The 18,298-nt window shown below is 45.0% G+C and overlaps 1 protein-coding gene across 1 annotated transcript in view; it reads left to right on the plus strand.

Moving 5' to 3' along the window:
- RIN1 (Ras and Rab interactor 1) overlaps positions 1 to 18,298 on the plus strand; it is a 109,210-nt gene that overhangs the window by 57,422 nt on the left and 33,490 nt on the right. Inside the window, exons 5-7 of the mRNA XM_063945113.1 lie at positions 11,575 to 11,647; positions 12,457 to 12,548; positions 12,722 to 13,741. Coding sequence (XP_063801183.1) covers positions 11,575 to 11,647; positions 12,457 to 12,548; positions 12,722 to 13,741 — 1,185 coding nt within the window. The remainder of the gene's footprint in view (positions 1 to 11,574; positions 11,648 to 12,456; positions 12,549 to 12,721; positions 13,742 to 18,298) is intronic.

Below are 18,298 nucleotides of genomic sequence, written 5' to 3' on the forward strand. Positions count from 1 at the left end.
CATACAGGACTGGGTCCTGGTGACCACGGATGCCAGCCTTCGAGGCTGGGGGGCAGTCACACAGGGAAGAAACTTCCAAGGACTATGGTAAAGTCAGGAGACTTCCCTGCACATAAATATTCTGGAACTGAGGGCCATTTACAATGCCCTAAGTCAGGCAAAACCCCTGCTTCAAAACCAGCCGGTACTGATCCAGTCAGACAACATCACGGCGATCGCCCATGTAAACCGACAGGGCGGCACGAGAAGCAGGACGGCGATGGCAGAAGCCACAAGGATTCTCCGAAGGGGGGAAAATCACGTGTTAGCACTGTCAGCAGTGTTCATTCCGGGAGTGGACAACTGGGAAGCAGACTTCCTCAGCAGGCACGACCTCCACCCGGGAGAGTGGGGACTTCATCCAGAAGTCTTCCAAATGATTGTAAACCGTTGGGAAAGGCCACAGGTGGACATGATGGCGTCCCGCCTAAACAAAAAGCTAGAAAGATATTGCGCCAGGTCGAGAGACCCTCAGGCGATAGCTGTGGACGCTCTAGTGACACCGTGGGTGTACCGGTCGGTTTATGTGTTCCCTCCTCTTCCTCTCATACCAAAAGTACTGAGGATAATAAGGAGAAGAGGAGTAAGAACTATACTCATTGTTCGGGATTGGCCAAGAAGAGCTTGGTACCCGGAACTTCAAGAAATGATCTCAGAGGACCCATGGCCTCTGCCGCTCAGACAGGACCTGCTACAGCAGGGGCCCTGTCTGTTCCAAGACTTACCGCGGCTGCGTTTGACGGCATGGCGGTTGAACACTGGATCCTGAAGGAAAAGGGCATTCCGGAGGAAGTCATTCCTACGCTGATTAAAGCTAGGAAAGAAGTTACTGCAAACCATTATCACCGCATTTGGCGAAAATATGTTGCGTGGTGTGAGGCCAGGAAGGCCCCAACGGAGGAATTTCAGCTAGGTCGATTTCTGCACTTCCTGCAGTCAGGGGTGACTATGGGCCTAAAATTGGGTTCCATTAAGGTCCAGATTTTGGCTCTATCGATTTTCTTCCAGAGAGAACTGGCTTCACTACCTGAAGTTCAGACTTTTGTCAAAGGAGTACTGCATATTCAGCCTCCTTTTGTGCCCCCAGTGGCACCTTGGGATCTCAATGTGGTTTTGGCATTCCCGAAATCACATTGGTTCGAACCACTTAAGACAGTGGATTTAAAATATCTCACGTGGAAAGTGGTCATGCTGTTGGCCTTGGCGTCGGCCAGGCGGGTTTCAGAATTGGCGGCTTTGTCTTGTAAAAGCTCTTATCTGATTTTCCATATGGATAGGGCAGAATTGAGGACTCGTCCCCAGTTTCTCCCTAAAGTGGTATCAGCTTTTCATCTGAACCAACCTATCGTGGTGCCTGCGGCTACTAAAGACTTGGAGGCTTCCAAGTTGTTGGACGTAGTCAGGGCCCTGAAAGTCTATGTTTCCAGGACAGCTGGAGTCAGAAAGACTGACTCGCTATTTATCCTGTATGCGCCCAACAAGTTGGGTGCACCTGCTTCAAAGCAGACTATTGCTCGCTGGATCTGTAGTACGATTCAGCTTGCACATTCTGCGGCTGGACTGCCGCATCCTAAATCAGTAAAAGCCCATTCCACAAGGAAGGTGGGCTCTTCTTGGGCGGCTGCCCGAGGGGTCTCGGCTCTACAACTTTGCCGAGCAGCTACTTGGTCGGGGTCAAACACATTTGCAAAATTCTACAAGTTTGACACCCTGGCTGAGGAGGACCTAGAGTTTGCCCATTCGGTGCTGCAGAGTCATCCGCACTCTCCCGCCCGTTTGGGAGCTTTGGTATAATCCCCATGGTCCTTACGGAGTCCCAGCGTCCACTTAGGACGTCAGAGAAAATAAGAATTTACTCACCGGTAATTCTATTTCTCGTAGTCCGTAGTGAATCCCAAGTGCGGATTGTCTGCAATACTTGTATATAGTTATTGTTTAACTAAAGGGTTATTGTTGAGCCATCTGTTGAGAGGCTCAGTTGTTATCATACTATTAACTGGGTATTGTATCACGAGTTATACGGTGTGATTGGTGTGGCTGGTATGAGTCTTACCCGGGATTCAAAATCCTACCTTATTGTGTCAGCTCTTCCGGGCACAGTATCCTAACTGAAGTCTGGAGGAGGGTCATAGTGGGAGGAGCCAGTGCACACCAGTAGTCTAAAGCTTTCTTTATAGTTGTGCCCAGTCTCCTGCGTAGCCGCTATTCCCCATGGTCCTTACGGAGTCCCAGCATCCACTACGGACTACGAGAAATAGAATTACTGGTGAGTAAATTCTTATTATATAGTTAGGAGATGTGTTTATATGTGTATTACAATATGTATATTCATATTACGATTTCTAATGAATGCTGAAGTAACAGTATTCCTTTTCATGTGCTGGTCGCTCTGTTGATAAAGCTCTAGGTCGGCCGTGACGAGTTGGTCTCAGATCCTCTCAAGGAGTCCGAATGTTTATTCCTTTCCCGCCGTGGAGAGAATACTGTGAAAGTCAACTCCTGGTCGACACGCGGCCCTGTCACAAAGGATATTACACAGGAAGCTAAGGATATTTTATTTCTATGCTTTGGAGTTATTTGCATTACATGCACATGGGGGAGTGTTTGTATTCGGAAGGGCATCTGATAGAATTACCCTACAGAGAGAGGGGATGTTTCTTATGTTGATCCTTCTCTATAACATTGCGGCAGGCTGATGTGCGACTGCAAGAGGTGTGGCCGGGGGAATGCTGAGGCTGACTCAGAGAGAAACTGGATTTTTTTTCCCTGGGACGGTGTACCGCTGTTTGGGGATGCCTCAGTTAAGGCAATCTCGGCGGATACCACTGGTAAGTCTACCTTCGTGAGTTAGATTCCCTCACAACGGTTGATGACACATTCTGTTGTGGGATGCAGTCATTTTAACCGGTTCGCTACCGTTCTTTTTTCCCTTTCTGTGAAGATAGTGGATGGTGAAAAGGTAAGAGTTCTGCAGCCTTGTTCGGTTCGCAGTAGCGGATGTCGTTTTCTGTGTCTACCACATCCACTGCATGTCGCTGGGTCTATCTGGCTGGAGCCCACACCGGTGGAAACTCGTCTAATACTCTTCAGTCAGTCTTGGAATGGACTTGGGTCTGTGAGTTAATAATAGAATCCATAGGGGGACATACTGGAGTTTACAGATGATTCCCCTCACTGATTTTTCAAATAGATCTTACCGATTCCCCTCTGGAAGGGGAGGTAGTACGCGACACCATACCAGAGTTGCGTCAGGTTCAGGACATTGTCCTGCTGTCTCTGTTAAAAAAAACAAAAAAAACCCCCAAAAAACGTGAAGGTAGAAAAGGGTTTAATTGCATTTTTATCCGCATTCAGCTTACCTGGGTTGATGTCCAGTATTGTCTTTGCTATTTCACCGGAGTGATGGCAGTAGGATGGTATTCTTTCAATAGTAAGAGCCATTGTTATTCTGTACTGAGACACTCTCCTGATTAAGGCGAGGTCAAGAAACAAGTGGTGCAAATCGTTGTTTCTCTCTGACTGTTCTCCAACACAGGGATTGGCTGCTGTTCCCAACGACGCAGATGTCGGAGGTGGGTATCAGAGTAGATACTGAACCGTTGAGGTTCTGTGTTTTCCTGTGGAAAGAGGTCTGAGGATCCGGAGCCGGATCAGAGTTGCAGTGACAATCCATCAATGTGTTCCGTTGATGAAGAAGATGGGTGCGGCCTAAGAGGCTTTTTAGGTGTGCAGGTCAAATGCCAGAGGGTTTTCACGGGACCAGTTAAAAATGTGGTCCGGGTCTCACCTGCACATGCACCGGAATATAATCCTAATGGCCAGGATATCGCTCCTGAGGTGTCTGCTCAGTTCTCACCTCCTAGAGGGACGAAGGTTCGGGATCCAGGATTAGATCCTGGTGTCCATGCATGCCGATCTCCGAGGCTGGGGAGCAGTCCTTCCAAGGGAAGTATTTCCAGAGGAAAAGGTCAAGCTGGGAATCTTGTCTGCAATAAGCTTTCTTGAATTAAGAGCTATTTTCGACTAATATATTCTTCGTGATCTGCCGTCTTGCTTCTGTCAGATGTCTTGACAGCAGTGGTGTAAGTGAGCCGCTAGGGCAGAACAAGGAGCAAAGCCGCAATGGTAGAAGCCGCAAAAAGTTTTCCGCTGGGTGGAAAGACTGGTAAACGCTATATGTGCAGTCTTCGTTCCGGATGTGAACGACGGAGAAATAGATTTCATCTGCAGACGCGATCTCCATCCGGGAGAAATACAGTCATCATCGAGAAGTTTTCACAGAAGTGACAAGTCTTTGAGGTGTGCCTCAATTGGACATGTTGGCGTCTCGCCTCAACGAGAGACCTCAGGGATATTGTTCCAGGTCAAGGGACACTCAAGCTATAGCAGTGGACGCCCTCGTGACACCTTGGGTGTTTTCAGTCGGTCTATGTGTCCCCTCCGCTTTCACTCTTTCTGAAGATTTACTCCTAGAAGATCCCTGGCCTCTTCCTCTACGTGAGGAACTGTTACAGCAAGATCCGGGCGTGGATCAAGACTTACCGCGGCTGCATTTGGCGGCGTGGCGGTTGAGCGCCATATTCTAGCCCGAAAGGGTATTCCCAGTGAAGTCATTTCCACACTTCTTCAGGCTAGAAAAGAAGTAACGGTAAAGCCTTACCACCGTTTTTGGCGTAAATATGTGTCTTGGTGTGAATCCAAGAAAACTTTCAGCTGGGTCGTTCTTCTCCATTCTTTGCAAGCAGATGTGGATGCAGGCCTAAAGTTAGGCTCCATTTCAGTGCAGTTTTAGCCTTCTAAATTTTCTTTCTAAAAAAAAAAAAAAGGAATTGCCCACCTTTTTGGAAGTTCGGACTTTCGTGAAAGGAGTACTGCACATCCAACCTCCATTTGTGCCCCCATTGGCACCGTGGGACCTTGACGTGGTGTTGCATTTTCTTGTGTCACACTGATTGGAGCCTTTATGAAAGGTTGTCTTAAAATTTCTCTCTTGGAAAGTGGTCATGCTATTGGCCTTGGCGTCCGCAAGGCGGGTGTCGGAAGTAGCGGCTTTGTCTCACAAGAGCCCCTGTTTGATCTGCCATGTGGATAGAGCGGAATTGAGAACTTGGATAATAGTTCTGCCAAAAGTGGTTTCTGTGATTCGCAGAAACCAGCCTATTTTGATGCCTGTGGTTACTTAAGCATTGGCTGATTCAAAGTCTCTCGATGTAGTCAGGGCTTTGAATATTTATGTCACCAATTTGGCTCAGATTGGGGAAACAGAGCCTCTGTTTGTCCGGTATGCTCCCAGCATGATTGGGGCGCCTGCGTCTATGCAGTCTATTACACGCTGGATCTGTGATACGATTCGGCGTGCTCGTTTTATGGCTGGATTGCCGTTACCGAAGTTGGTGGAGACCCATTCTACTAGGAAGATGGGCTCTTCTTGGGCGGATGTCCGAGGAGTCTCGGCGGTTCAACTTTGCCGAACGGCTATTTGGTCGGGTTCAAACACTTTTGCTAAGCTCTACAAGTTTGATACCCTGGCTGATGGGGACCTCATGTTTGCTCAATCGGTGCTGCAGAGTCGTCCGCACTCTCCCGCCCGGTCTGGAGCTTTGGTATAAACCCCATGGTCCTTACGGAGTCCCCAGCATCCTCTAGGACGTATGAGAAAATAGGATTTTAATACCTACCGGTAAATCCTTTTCTCTTAGTCCGTAGAGGATGCTGGGCGCCCGTCCCAGTGCGTACTGTATCTGCAGTTATTGATTATGGTTACAATCTTGTGGTGTTTCTTTTCAGTCAGGCTGTTGCTGACGTTGTTCATGCCATGGCATGCGGTATCTTAATATTGGTTGTGGTGACACACAGGTTGTGTTACATATTATCGCAGCATATGGCTGTATTTTTTCATGCCGTTGGCTGGTGTTCTATTGAATGCCACGTTCTGCGGCGTGTTCGAGGTGTGAGCTGGTATGACACTCACTGTGTTTAAACAATAAATTCTTTCCTCGAAATGTCCATCTCCCTGGGCACAGTTCTCTAACTGGAGTCTGGAGGAGGGGCATAGAGGGAGGAGCCAGTTCACACCCATTCAAAGTCTTATAGTGTGCCCATGTCTCCTGCGGATCCCGTCTATACCCCATGGTCCTTACGGAGTCCCCAGCATCCTCTACGGACTAAGAGAAAAGGATTTACCGGTAGGTATTAAAATCCTATTTTTTCATCCATACGTCAGCTTTCTGGTTTATTACCTTTCCCTGTTATTTTGCGCAGCCGGCCCCCTTGTTTTTCATGAAAAAGGTTGACATGAGTTTTTTTACTTTTTTTGTGTAGTTTTCTTCGAAAAAGTGACAGGGAACCCCAATTAGTGCTCCGTGTCCCCTCACATGGCTCGCTTCGCTGGCCATGCTTCGGGCAAGGTTACTATTCCCAATCATAGTCCACGTGGATCGTAAAGTACGAAAAAGTTAAAAAAATTAAAAGAAAAAAATGTGAAAAACTCACGTTGACCCTTTCCCATGTCGACCTAGTACATGTCGGCCTAATGACCATGTCGACCTAATAACCCAGTCGACATAATGCATGTCGACCAATAGTGGTCGACCTAATGACCTTATCCTGTGAAGTGCAGCGCTCCCACCCCTTCTTCACTGGAGATGGAGGTACAGTAAGAGCTGGAATAGCATACTGAACTGTAAGTAGTTCCTAAATAATATGTCATGGAAAAGTGATTATAAAACTGAACCCGTTGCCCGGCTTTGAATTTTCTAGTTATTAAGTTATCAATGAGTTGGATGTAACTGTCAACATATTAAAAATAATTAGTAGCTTAATAGCTCTTCCAACACACCCATGAGGTGGCTGCCCAGTGTCATTTTGGTTTTTGGGGTGTCGCTAGAAGCCCTGATCCCCAGCTTTTCTTTCTGTTCAGTTTTATAATCACTTTCCAAATGCGAGATGGGTTTAAAGTTTTCCTTCTGTTATCAATGTTGCTATTCCAAGGCTTTTGGGTACACAACATTTTTTGTCTTCCCACCTCCATTTCAGTCAGTTATTTCAGGTCATTGAATTATGATTATTTAAGTCAGGGTTTTTACCGCATTTTCCCATTAGTACATTCCACCCAGAGTGCGGTAGTAGCAGCAGGAGCTGAGCCAGAGACACTGGGAAAGAGATTAAGGAAGCTGGAGGCAACCAATATTGCAAGGGGTAGCCAGAATGTCGGTAAGTATGGGGTCAGCCTAGTTCAGGCACATAGCCATAGGTTGAAGCGCCTGTCAGTCACTCTCAGTCATGCCCACTGATTCCGGAGAGATCCGCCTCTGACGCAGATCCCCAAAAAATGAGACAAACTGCGTCCCATACTGACTCAATACAGAATGCTGCATGTCCCTGACAATTACAGGACCATCCTGTAAAATCCAGGGCAGGTGGCAACTCTAGGTGCAATGCACTGGAAGCATCACCACTAGTTTAACCCTGATCAGGTCATCAGGGGCTGTGTGTTATGGGGTGCGATCGCCCTGTGCCCCCTGGATCCACAAATGCCTCCCTGGAGCTAGGTAATCCTAGTCAAGTTTCCGGTTGCCTATGCCCAGGACCGACCCTGCAGGAAAGTTTTAGAAATTATCAGTAAGAAATAATTTAGTTATCAATCTGTTTTTTTGTCTCATCAGGGGGGAAAAATGGGAACTTGCTGACACACACATTGATGGTGTCAGCACTAGGGGGAGCACAATCCCAGTGTACTTGCATAATCTAAACAACCAGAATCTGTGTCATCTAGATGCATGTGTTTATCACGTACTGTTAATGCACCACTGCCACCCTCTGGTCATATATCCACTGTGCATCTTGTGAACCAGTAATACAGCAATGGCATATACATAGAGTGGGCTCTGGGCAACATAGGGGGTAATTCCAAGTTGATCGCAGCAGGAATTTTGTTAGCAGTTGGGCAAAACCATGTGCACTGCAGGGGGGGGGGCAGATATAACATGTGCAGAGAGAGTTAGATTTGGGTGGGGTGTGTTCAATCTGCAATCTAATTTGCAGTGTAAAAATAAAGCAGCCAGTATTTACCCTGCACAGAAACAAAATAACCCGCCCAAATCTAACTCTTTCTGCACATGTTATATCTGCCTCCCCTGCAGTGCACATGGTTTTACCCAACTGCTTACAAAATTCCTGCTGCGATCAACTTGGAATTACCCCCATAGTGTGCCACACTGAAGAATTGCGGGATCAGTAGCGGGCAGCAGTGACTACATTCACGGATGGGGACTGTTTTATGACTGGAATAACTTTTCAAAACTAATGATAACAAGAATCTGAGTGGGATCTGATATTGAATACTGTATGTCCGTACAGCAAAAGAACCCTGGAATGTATAACTATGGCATAAAACTTGAACAAGTGTTGATTGCTTGAAATTTTCTCTTCTGAAAACAAATGTCATGTCTGAGTGACTTATTGTACGGATTACGCTATGACAAATGTCAACAGTTTCATGGTTGTCTAAGGATATATGCCTCTTGTAGTTGTTCAAGGGTATTAAAAGTTTTATTGCAGCTGATGTATGAGACCTCTATGATGCAGTCATTGCAGGGTTATATGAGAGAAGGTGGTCGATTTAGCATTGAATTCAAAATGTTATTTAACATATGAACTATAACCATATACAGTATATTGTACCTAATTTTCCATGACACGCAGATTCACTGTGAATGGCTAGGTAATTAACAGAGACTTATTAACATAGGGGGTCATTCCGAGTTGTTCGCTCGTTGCAGATTTTCGCAACGGACCGGTTAAGGCAAAAATGCGCATGCGCATGGTACGCAGTGCGCACACGCTAAGTAATTTAACATAAAACTTAGTAGATTTACTCACGTCCGAACGAAGAATTTTCATCGTTGAAGTGATCGGAGTGTGATTGACAGGAAGTGGGTGTTTCTGGGGGCGGAAACTGACCGTTTTCTGGGAGTGTGCGGAAAAACGCAGGCGTACCAGGATAAAACGCAGGAGTGTCTGGAGAAACGGAGGAGTGGCTGGCTGAACGCAGGGCGTGTTTGTGACGTCAAACCAGGAACAAAATGGGCTGAGCTGATCGCAGTGTAGGAGTAAGTCTGGAGCTACTCAGAAACTGCTAAGAATTTTCTATTCGCAATTCTGCTAATCTTTCGTTCGCAATTCTGCTATGCTAAGATACACTCCTAGAGGGCGGCGGCCTAGCGTGTGCAATGCTGCTAAAATCTGCTAGCGAGCGAACAACTCGGAATCACCCCCATAGACCAGTGGTCCCCACACTTTCTTGGATCACTCTGCCCTAGAGTATCAGCATTTTTTTCATGGCACACCAAGGATTAAAGTTTTTTATTGATCAATTTGGAAATAAATATTAGATTTAGTAAGTTGTACCTACCTGTCATCCTTTAAGGCCCCCATCCACTAGGGAGTTTTATCTCAGCAATGAGTTGGATCCATTTTTCCTGCAATCTGGCCGGGAAGGCTCCCGGGAGCACTGCGATTGCGATATACTACTTTAGTTATTTTTTACATGTGATTTATCTCATGCGAGCTAACATTATTAAACCTATTTCTGTGCGATTAAGATAAATATAACGTGCAGATTTGCCCGTGTGATTTGCGATGCGATGCACACGGGAGCGCTCCTTGAAGAGGACATGCAATATGACACTTTCATGCTATCCGTCTCTGGAATTCGTCTCAATTGCATAAAAACAGGCCATATCGCACTAGTGGGTGGGGGCCTAGGTCAGTTATGTGCTGGTGTACAGATGCGCTTCTGATTGTTCACATGTTTCATGATGGCAGCCACCAGCACTGGTTTTGCCTATCAGTTTGATCATAAATAATTTGATTTGGTCCTGGACCACCAACCCAAGGCACCCCTGCAAGATCTTTGCGGCACCCCAGGGTGCCTAGGCACCCAGTTTCGGAACCACTGTTCTATAGGCTTTCTTACATTACTGCAGTCTGCTATATATAATATTATGCTAAATGTTACTGTGATAGCCGGGCAGCGGCAGATCCGTCAGTCATTTTAAAAGCATTGCACACCAGGCCGTTTCATCACATAAGCAAGCAGTTTATTCACAGTTTAGACAGGGTTATCACGACAGTAACATTTAACTTCTTTTTCTTCTCAACAGCACAATATTCATATGGGTTACATCAGGTTACATCTCCTTTCATTTGCTTCACTGGCAATAACAGCATTAACAATGATGTGACAGCATTACAGTACAGTACATATCAGCGCAGTCTCTGGGAATCAGTAGTGCGGCTTCCGCAAACTGAGATTCATTTCAGTGTGCTCTCCCCCATTCGCTAGGGGCTCTATTTAAACGGGATCTCTCATGGACACGTTACTGGGGGCCTTCCGCCAAACGTGGTTCCTACCACTCACCCAGCTCGTCCTCTCCCGCAGACTCACACCTCCCGTCCTGCTTCTTGGGTACACCTGAAGGTCCTTTGTTCCTGGTTCCTTCCACTGTACTCTGCATACTGTGGCTCTCACACTGCACTCTCCATCTCTCACTGAAGCTGCTGGCTCTCCTGTTACACTGCAGATATGAGCTCTCCCTCTCTTCATAGCAACACCCACACGCTGCTCTTCTCTCCATCATGCCAGGGACTGTGGACCATGCTTGTTCCACAGTCCCCGGACTGCGTTTCTCCTGGACACTAGCCTGTGCCCTCCATCCTCAGACCTCAGCTCCCACTGAACTGTCCTGTGCTTTGTTCCTTTTGCTAATATCCCCCTGCACTTCCTGTCCTAAACCCCTACATGTGGCAGGGTCTGCAAGAACTGGTTTTGGGGCCATAAAACTCCCCCACTCACTGATAAGAATTAAATGGCTTTTGGAACTTTCCAATATCTCTTGTCTCCTAACATTCCAGTATGCCACATTACTACATAAATATTTCACATTATGTATGTCTTATTTTCTACATCAGGGGAAGGCAACGTGGCACTCCAGCTGAGGTGGAACTACACATCCCAGCATGCCCTTCCACAGTTTTCGCATGTTCTAACAGCAAGACGATAGCATACTGGGATGTGTAGTTCCACAGCAGCTGGAGTGCCATAGGTTGTCTACCCCTGTTTGACGTTATAATTATCCTTTATTGAAGTCAATGTATGTTTATAACACTAGTATTTCTTTTACTGGATTGGTGCTTCTTTTAAGCTGTTTTTTTGTTGTCAGTTTTCAAATGTAAAACTGTACTGTGCAATCTACAGAGGTTCAATAGGACATAGGAGATAAGTGACATTACAACCTCATAGCTCTATCAGTGAGCACAGATTGTAATGTACTTATCATATATGTACTTATCATATATACTCTGCTACCATTGCCAGCTGGAATGACTCGGTATGTTAAGGTTCACTGCAGTGCCCTCTACCCTCTTCTGTCCCTCCAACAAAAAGATATCCTGTCCAAGCGTTACTAGGGACACAAAAGTCATGATTGTGCTTATGTGATGGATTAGTATGTTAAAGTTTTTTTCTTTATGCAGGTCTCTCTCTAGAACACTCAACAGTTACCTTTCCAGACCTAATAAGACTTGTGTCTTACTACAGTACTGAGAGGTGATTATAACACACACATTTTCTGTATATATACTGTGTAATATAAAAATACACTTCCCCTATGGAGCTTGATTTCACAATCAGAATGTCACAAAATTTGGAGACTAATTAGTGCAGAAAGTCACCCATAGGCATAATACGGTGATGTACAATTTGAAAGCAGCTTAACCTTGAGATGGGACCATGTTGAGTGCCTCCTCCTACCTCTACGTATGAAACAAAATAAAAGGGTATCCTGATGAAAATGTTTTCCAAGCATTGAAGCATTGGTCCCAATACCTCTGCTTTTTTGCCACCGCTGGAGGTCTGCTTGTATGCTCTGGCCCTGTATGCTGAGTGGTCCAGCATTATTGCTTATTTATTATACATGTGGGTGCTGCTTGCATCTGAGGCTATATAGATATAGATGTACTGGGATAATGGACCTGGCATATACAGCGTCAACTCGGTCTGTACCCCATACAGCCCTCCACTATGGCCAGCCCGGCCCTGTAATAGTCTGATGCTCAGTTCCTGATGGTTAATGTCAACTCTATTCTTTATCTAAAACTAAGGCAGTTATTTATGCTGAGCAGTAACACTAACATCTACAGAAGGTAACACTAACATCTACAAGGTTCTGCTTAAAGTATAATCCATGGTTTCCATTTATCATCTCTTTGTCTCGGTAACCATTCATCTATGCTATGTTTACATTACTGCAGTCAAAGGCAAAATTTGTCATTATGCTTTCCCTAGTGTTCTTTATCACCTTGGTACTACTTGCATTAATACTTTCCATGACATTAACGCCTGTCTTTATTTTACAGAGATGTTCTCCCTTATATGCTCAGACTTCCGGCAGCTATAGAAAAAGTAACATCCCGAAAAGAGCTGGAGGCCATTTCGCATTTAGGACATGGTAATTAAATCGTTTTTTCTTTTTACTTATGTATAGACGCACTAGCATGGACACTTTTATGCACTTGTTCTCTTTCAGTATCTGTAGGATGGTAGGGGATGTTTTGGGGAATAATGACTTCTTCAAGCTCACTTTTATTACATGAATGCATTTCTCTCTTCCTTACTCTTTAGAGTTCTGGAATTCTTCCCTCAACGCCCGAGACACTGCTACAGCTCCAGCTACTACTCCCTCTTTTGCACTTTTGCTGACACCACCACACTCTGACCTACCAGACAAAATAAGACCTTATCTTCTACCAATACTGAAAACTCGTAGTCCTGAGGAGGTTTCCTTAGGTGGAAAAGAAGGGGCCCTCTTCTTTTTTAACCCTCTCTTCAAATCCATAGATTCTGGAGCACTCAAGCGTTCTCACTTCCAAAAAAGCATCAAAGTCAGGGTATCTACAGAGAATTCAGGCTCCCTCTCGCCTCCATTAAACCCACCTCCGCCTGTACCATCTGAGGAATCTGTAAAGGAGGAGGATGAGATGGTTCCAATGGAAACAACAGATCAGACTGAATCTGAGCAAACCCAAGAAACATTAGAAAACCAAGAGTACAGAAAACCTCGTTCATCTCTAAGACAGCGTCTGAGAAAGAGCCTAAGCAAAGGCAGCCGCGATTTCGGACTAAAATTATCACCAATGCGCAAAGATGTAGATGACTACAATGTTCCTACCTCTGCAAAAAAAGCACAAGAGGTAAAAGATGGAAGTGAGACTCATTTTAATGGTGTGTCTTCATTGGATGACCAGGATAGTGGATCCAATAGCAGTCTTGAAGATGGGACATCAGAGGATGGAGGAAAGTTTTCTCCTCAGCTTACAAGAAGGAAGAAGAAGAAAAGTGGGCGCTCCTCATTCCGGGCAGTTAGTGGAGCTTTCTTGTCGCTGTTATCGCCAGAGCGAAAGATGATTATTTTCATAGAGGAAATGGGCAAAGATGTGACTACAGAATTTGGGAAGGAGCTGAAAACTTTTCTTCAAAAAGTGGAAGTGGGTAAAACGAATGATATAAAAGATAAAGGAGAGGAAGAAGGAAAAATGTACAAGAGTCTGTTAAAGGAAGTCAGAGATTTTATGGATAATCTGAAGCATATGCTGAGGGAAAGTGCTAAAATGCATCTGAAAACACTCACATCTGATGAAGAGGGTGAGTGGACCACCAGAACATCTATGGAGTGTAACCCTTCTATAATTTATATAGAGTACATATGTGTTATTTATGTTCTGTTGGTCTCCTGTACATTACATACTGTGGGTGGAATGCAGCAACACTAAAAATGCTGTAGAACCTCAGAAAATTCTGTTTTCTGAGACCTGACCGCATTCTTTATAAGCACCAAGCTCTGGAAAGTGAAAAATACTGGAGTTCGTACCCAATAGGCAATGCCATCTACAGATGGCATTACCTAGTAGAAGCCTATGGGCTTCTCTCCACAGCATTCCCCGAGAGGGATCTAATAGAATCCTTCCCAGTGTCCCTTGCGGCTCATGCTTGTGCTGTCTGATGGCTGCGCATGTGCAGAAGGACTCCCGCAGAGCCGGCCCTAGGCATAGGCAAAGTAGGAAATTGCCTAGGGCACTTATAATGTCTATGGGCACAAGCAGCTTCTGCTGATTAAAATGATATGCAGCATGACTATATTCTGCATATGACTGCTGCTGTATCTGCATATGAAATGCTATGTTGCAGTGTATTCCTGGAAATCACTGTAGCGTAGCATTTCGTATGCAGATACAGCCACAGTCGCACACAGAATATAGGCATGCCGCATATCATTTTAATCAGCAGAAAGGGCACTACTGTGTGATCTAATGTGAATAAAGAGCAATATTGTGTGGTGTATTGTGAATAAGGGGCAATTCAGTGTGATTCAGTCTTTTTGGTCCCAGAATTGACGTCAGACACCTGCCCTGCAAACGCCTGGACACGCCTGTGTTTTTCCAAACACTCCCTGAAAACGGTCAGTTGACACCCATAAACGCCCTCTTCCTATCAATCTCCTGGCGATTGGCTGTGTGAATGGATTCTTCATTAAATCCATCGCACAGCAATGACTCACTTTGTACTCATACGAAGCGCGTGCGCATTGCGCCGCAATGATTGCGGTGCATACGCATGCACAGTAGTAACCTGTTTGCTGCGCTGCGAAAAACGTCAGCGAGCGATCAGCTCGGAATGACCCCCTTAGTGTCATAGGTGGTATTATGTATCTGAGTATGTCTTTGGATGTGGCCAGCTGATGCCCCCTTTAAGGAGTCTGTGGTTTCTAGTATGTTTAGCGGTGTTTGTCCTCTAGATGTGTTTACCCATCCTTGGTCGAATGACAGTATACTGTAGCTAGTTGTTCGTATTATTGTTCTTCCTCTAAATTTTATGATGAGAGGAGGTGTCGTATGTGGATTCTGTTGTGTTGCTTGTGTCTGGGTCTGATACCACCATCAGTTGGGTGTCTGACGATACATGCTTAGTTGCTGGTTGTCCGTGGGGTGCTTGTTTGGTGTGTAGTTTGGTCATGTACTGCTGGTAAGTAAGTCTATCTTTTGTAATTCAGTGTTTTGAGTTATTTCCTGTTAAATTGTATTTTAGGTATCTTATGAAATATATTGGATCAATTAATATTCTGTTTCTCTTTGATAGTAATATTGTGTTTCTTTTGTTACTGTTTTTATGATGTGTGTTTGCAATTGTGATTTGTTGATCTCATTATGGGGACAGATGTACTAAGCCTTGGAGAGTGATAAAGTGGAGAGAGATAAACTACCAGCCAATCAGCTCCTAAATGTAATTTGTCAAACACAGTCTATGACATGGCAGCTAGGAGCTGATTGGCTGGTACTTTGGGGTTTATTTACTAAAGGGGCCCTTACATGAGCAATTACAATTTATAGTTTCACAGATCCTGTGATTTCCCGGCCCCCTTCCCCCCCAGATACAGTGCATCCGGAAAGTATTCACAGCGCTTCACTTTTTTCAAATTTTGTTATGTTACAGCCTTATTCCAAAATGGAATAAATTTATTTTTTCCCTCAAAATTCTACACACAATATCCCATAATGACAACGTGAAAAAGTTTTTTTTTTTTTAATTTTTGCAAATTTATTAAAAATAAAAAAATAAGAAATCACATGTACATAAGTATTCACAGCCTTTGCTCAATACTTTGTTGATGCACCTTTGGCAGCAATTACAGCCTGAAGTCTTTTTGAATATGATGCCACAAGCTTAACACACCTATCTTTGGGCAGTTTCGCCCATTCCTCTTTGCAGCACCTCTCAAGCTCCATCAGGTTGGCTGGGAAGCGTCGGTGCACAGCCATTTTCAGATCTCTCCAGAGATGTTCAATCGGATTCAATTCTGGGCTCTGGCTGGGCCACTCAAGGACATTCACAGAGCTGTCCTGAAGCCACTCCTTTGATATCTTGACTGTGTGCTTAGGGTCGTTGTCCTGCTGAGAGATGAACCGTTGCCCCAGTCTGAGGTCAAAAGCGATCTGGAGCAGGCTTTCATCCAGGATGTCTCTGTACATTGCTGCATTCATCTTTTCCTCCATCCTGACTAGTCTCCCAGTTCCTGCCGCTGAAAAACATCCCCACAGCATGATGCTGCCACCATTATGCTTCACTGTAGGGATGGTATTGGCCTGGTGATGAGCAGTGCCTGGTTTCCTCCAAACATGACGCCTGGCATTCACGCCAAAGAGTTCAATCTTTGTCTAATCAGACCAGAGAATTTTGTTTCTCATGGTCTGAGAGTCCTTCAGGTACATTTTGGCAAACTCCAGGTGGGCTGCCATGTCCTTTTTACTAAGGAGTGGCTTCCATCTGGCCACTCTACCATACAGGCCTGATTGGTGGATTGCTGCAGAGATGGTTGTCCTTCTGGAAGGTTCTCCTCTCTCCACAGAGGAATGCTGTAGCTCTGACAGAGTGACCATCGAGTTCTTGGTCACCTCCCTGACTAGGGCTTGTCTCCCCTGATTGCTCAGTTTAGACGGCTGGCCAGCTCTAGGAAGAGCTCTGGTGGTTCCGAACTTCTTCCATTTACGGATGACGGAGGCCACTGTGCTCATTGGGACATTCAAAGCAGCACATATTTTTCTGTACCCTTCCCCAGATTTGTGCCTCAAGACAATCCTGTCTCAGAGGTCTACAGACAATTCCTTTGACTTCATGCTTGGTTTGTGCTCAGACATGCACTGTCAAGTGTGGGACTTTATATAGGCCCTCATTCCGAGTTGTTCGCTCGCTAGCCGCTTTTCGCAGCAGTGCACACGCTAAGCCGCCGCCCTCTGGGAGTGAATCTTAGCTTAGCAGAATTGCGAACGAAGTATTCGCAATATAGCGAAAAGATTTTTCTTTGCAGTTTCTGAGTAGCACGAGACTTACTCTTCCAGTGCGATCAGTTCAGTGCTTGTCGTTCCTGGTTTGACGTCACAAACACACCCAGCGTTCGCCCAGCCACTCCCCCATTTCTCCAGCCACTCCCGCGTTTTTCCCAGAAACTGCAGCGTTTTTTCACACACTCCCATAAAACGGCCAGTTTCCGCCCAGAAACACCCACTTCCTGTCAATCACACTACGATCAGCAGAACGAAGAAAAAACCTCGTAATGCCGAGAGTAAAATACCAAACTTCTTAGCAAATTTACTTGGCGCAGCCGCAGTGCGAACATTGCGCATGCGCAGTTAGCGGAAAATCGCACCGATGCGAAGGAAAATAACGAGCGAACAACTCGGAATGAGGGCCATAGACAGGTGTGTGCCTTTCCAAATCATGTCCAATCAACTGAATTTACAAATAAAAAGCCAAAAACACCTGGCGCTGTGATTGACTACAGACGAATGCAGCAATCCCAAAAGGGTCTTTGATTTTAACCCTTACTATAGAACTACAAGAAAAACAAAGCTGGGACTGCGCAATTCACTCTGATATGGAGTGAACTCCTGTAACGACAGACGCGTTTCCCCGCCTTCTATTGCGTCGGCGGCTTCTTCAGTGTCAGATGATTTTAGTGTATAATTTTAGGATATAAAGTGTATTAGGCACATATTGGAAGCAAGAAGTATATCCTCTATTATTAGACCCATTAGCGATATATTAATTGGTTTTATAATATAATTTTTATGTGATGCTGGCCGGCATCTAGTATTGTATGTGTTTGTATGTGTTTAAATAGTTTTAGAGATTAATTTCATGTGATAATAAATATCCATATCAGAGTGAATTGCGCAGTCCCAGCTTTGTTTTTCTTGCAACTGAATTTACCACAGGTGGACTCCAATTAAGCTGTAGGAACATCTCAAGGATGATAAGTGGAAACAGGATGCACCTGAGCTCAATTTTGAGTTTCATGGCAAAGGCTGTGAATACTTATGTAAATATGATTTCTTAGTTTTTTATTTTAATAAATTAGCAAAAATCTAAAAAAACAAAAACAAAACTTTTTTCACATTGTCATTATGGGGTATTGCGTGTAGAATTTTGAGGGGAAAAATGAATTTATTCCTTTCTGGTATAAGGCTATAACATAACAAAATGTGGAAAAAGTGAAGCGCTGTGAATACTTTCCGGATGCACTGTATATTGTTCCCCCAATCCATCTAACTTTGCCCATACATTACAGACAGTGGCGTAACTACAGAGGGTGCAGCTGCTGGCCTGAGATGCTTCAAGGGCCCGCAACTCCCTCTGCACCCATTCAAC

This window comes from Pseudophryne corroboree, chromosome 11, assembly GCF_028390025.1.
Source record: "Pseudophryne corroboree isolate aPseCor3 chromosome 11, aPseCor3.hap2, whole genome shotgun sequence".
Taxonomy (NCBI): domain Eukaryota; kingdom Metazoa; phylum Chordata; class Amphibia; order Anura; family Myobatrachidae; genus Pseudophryne; species Pseudophryne corroboree.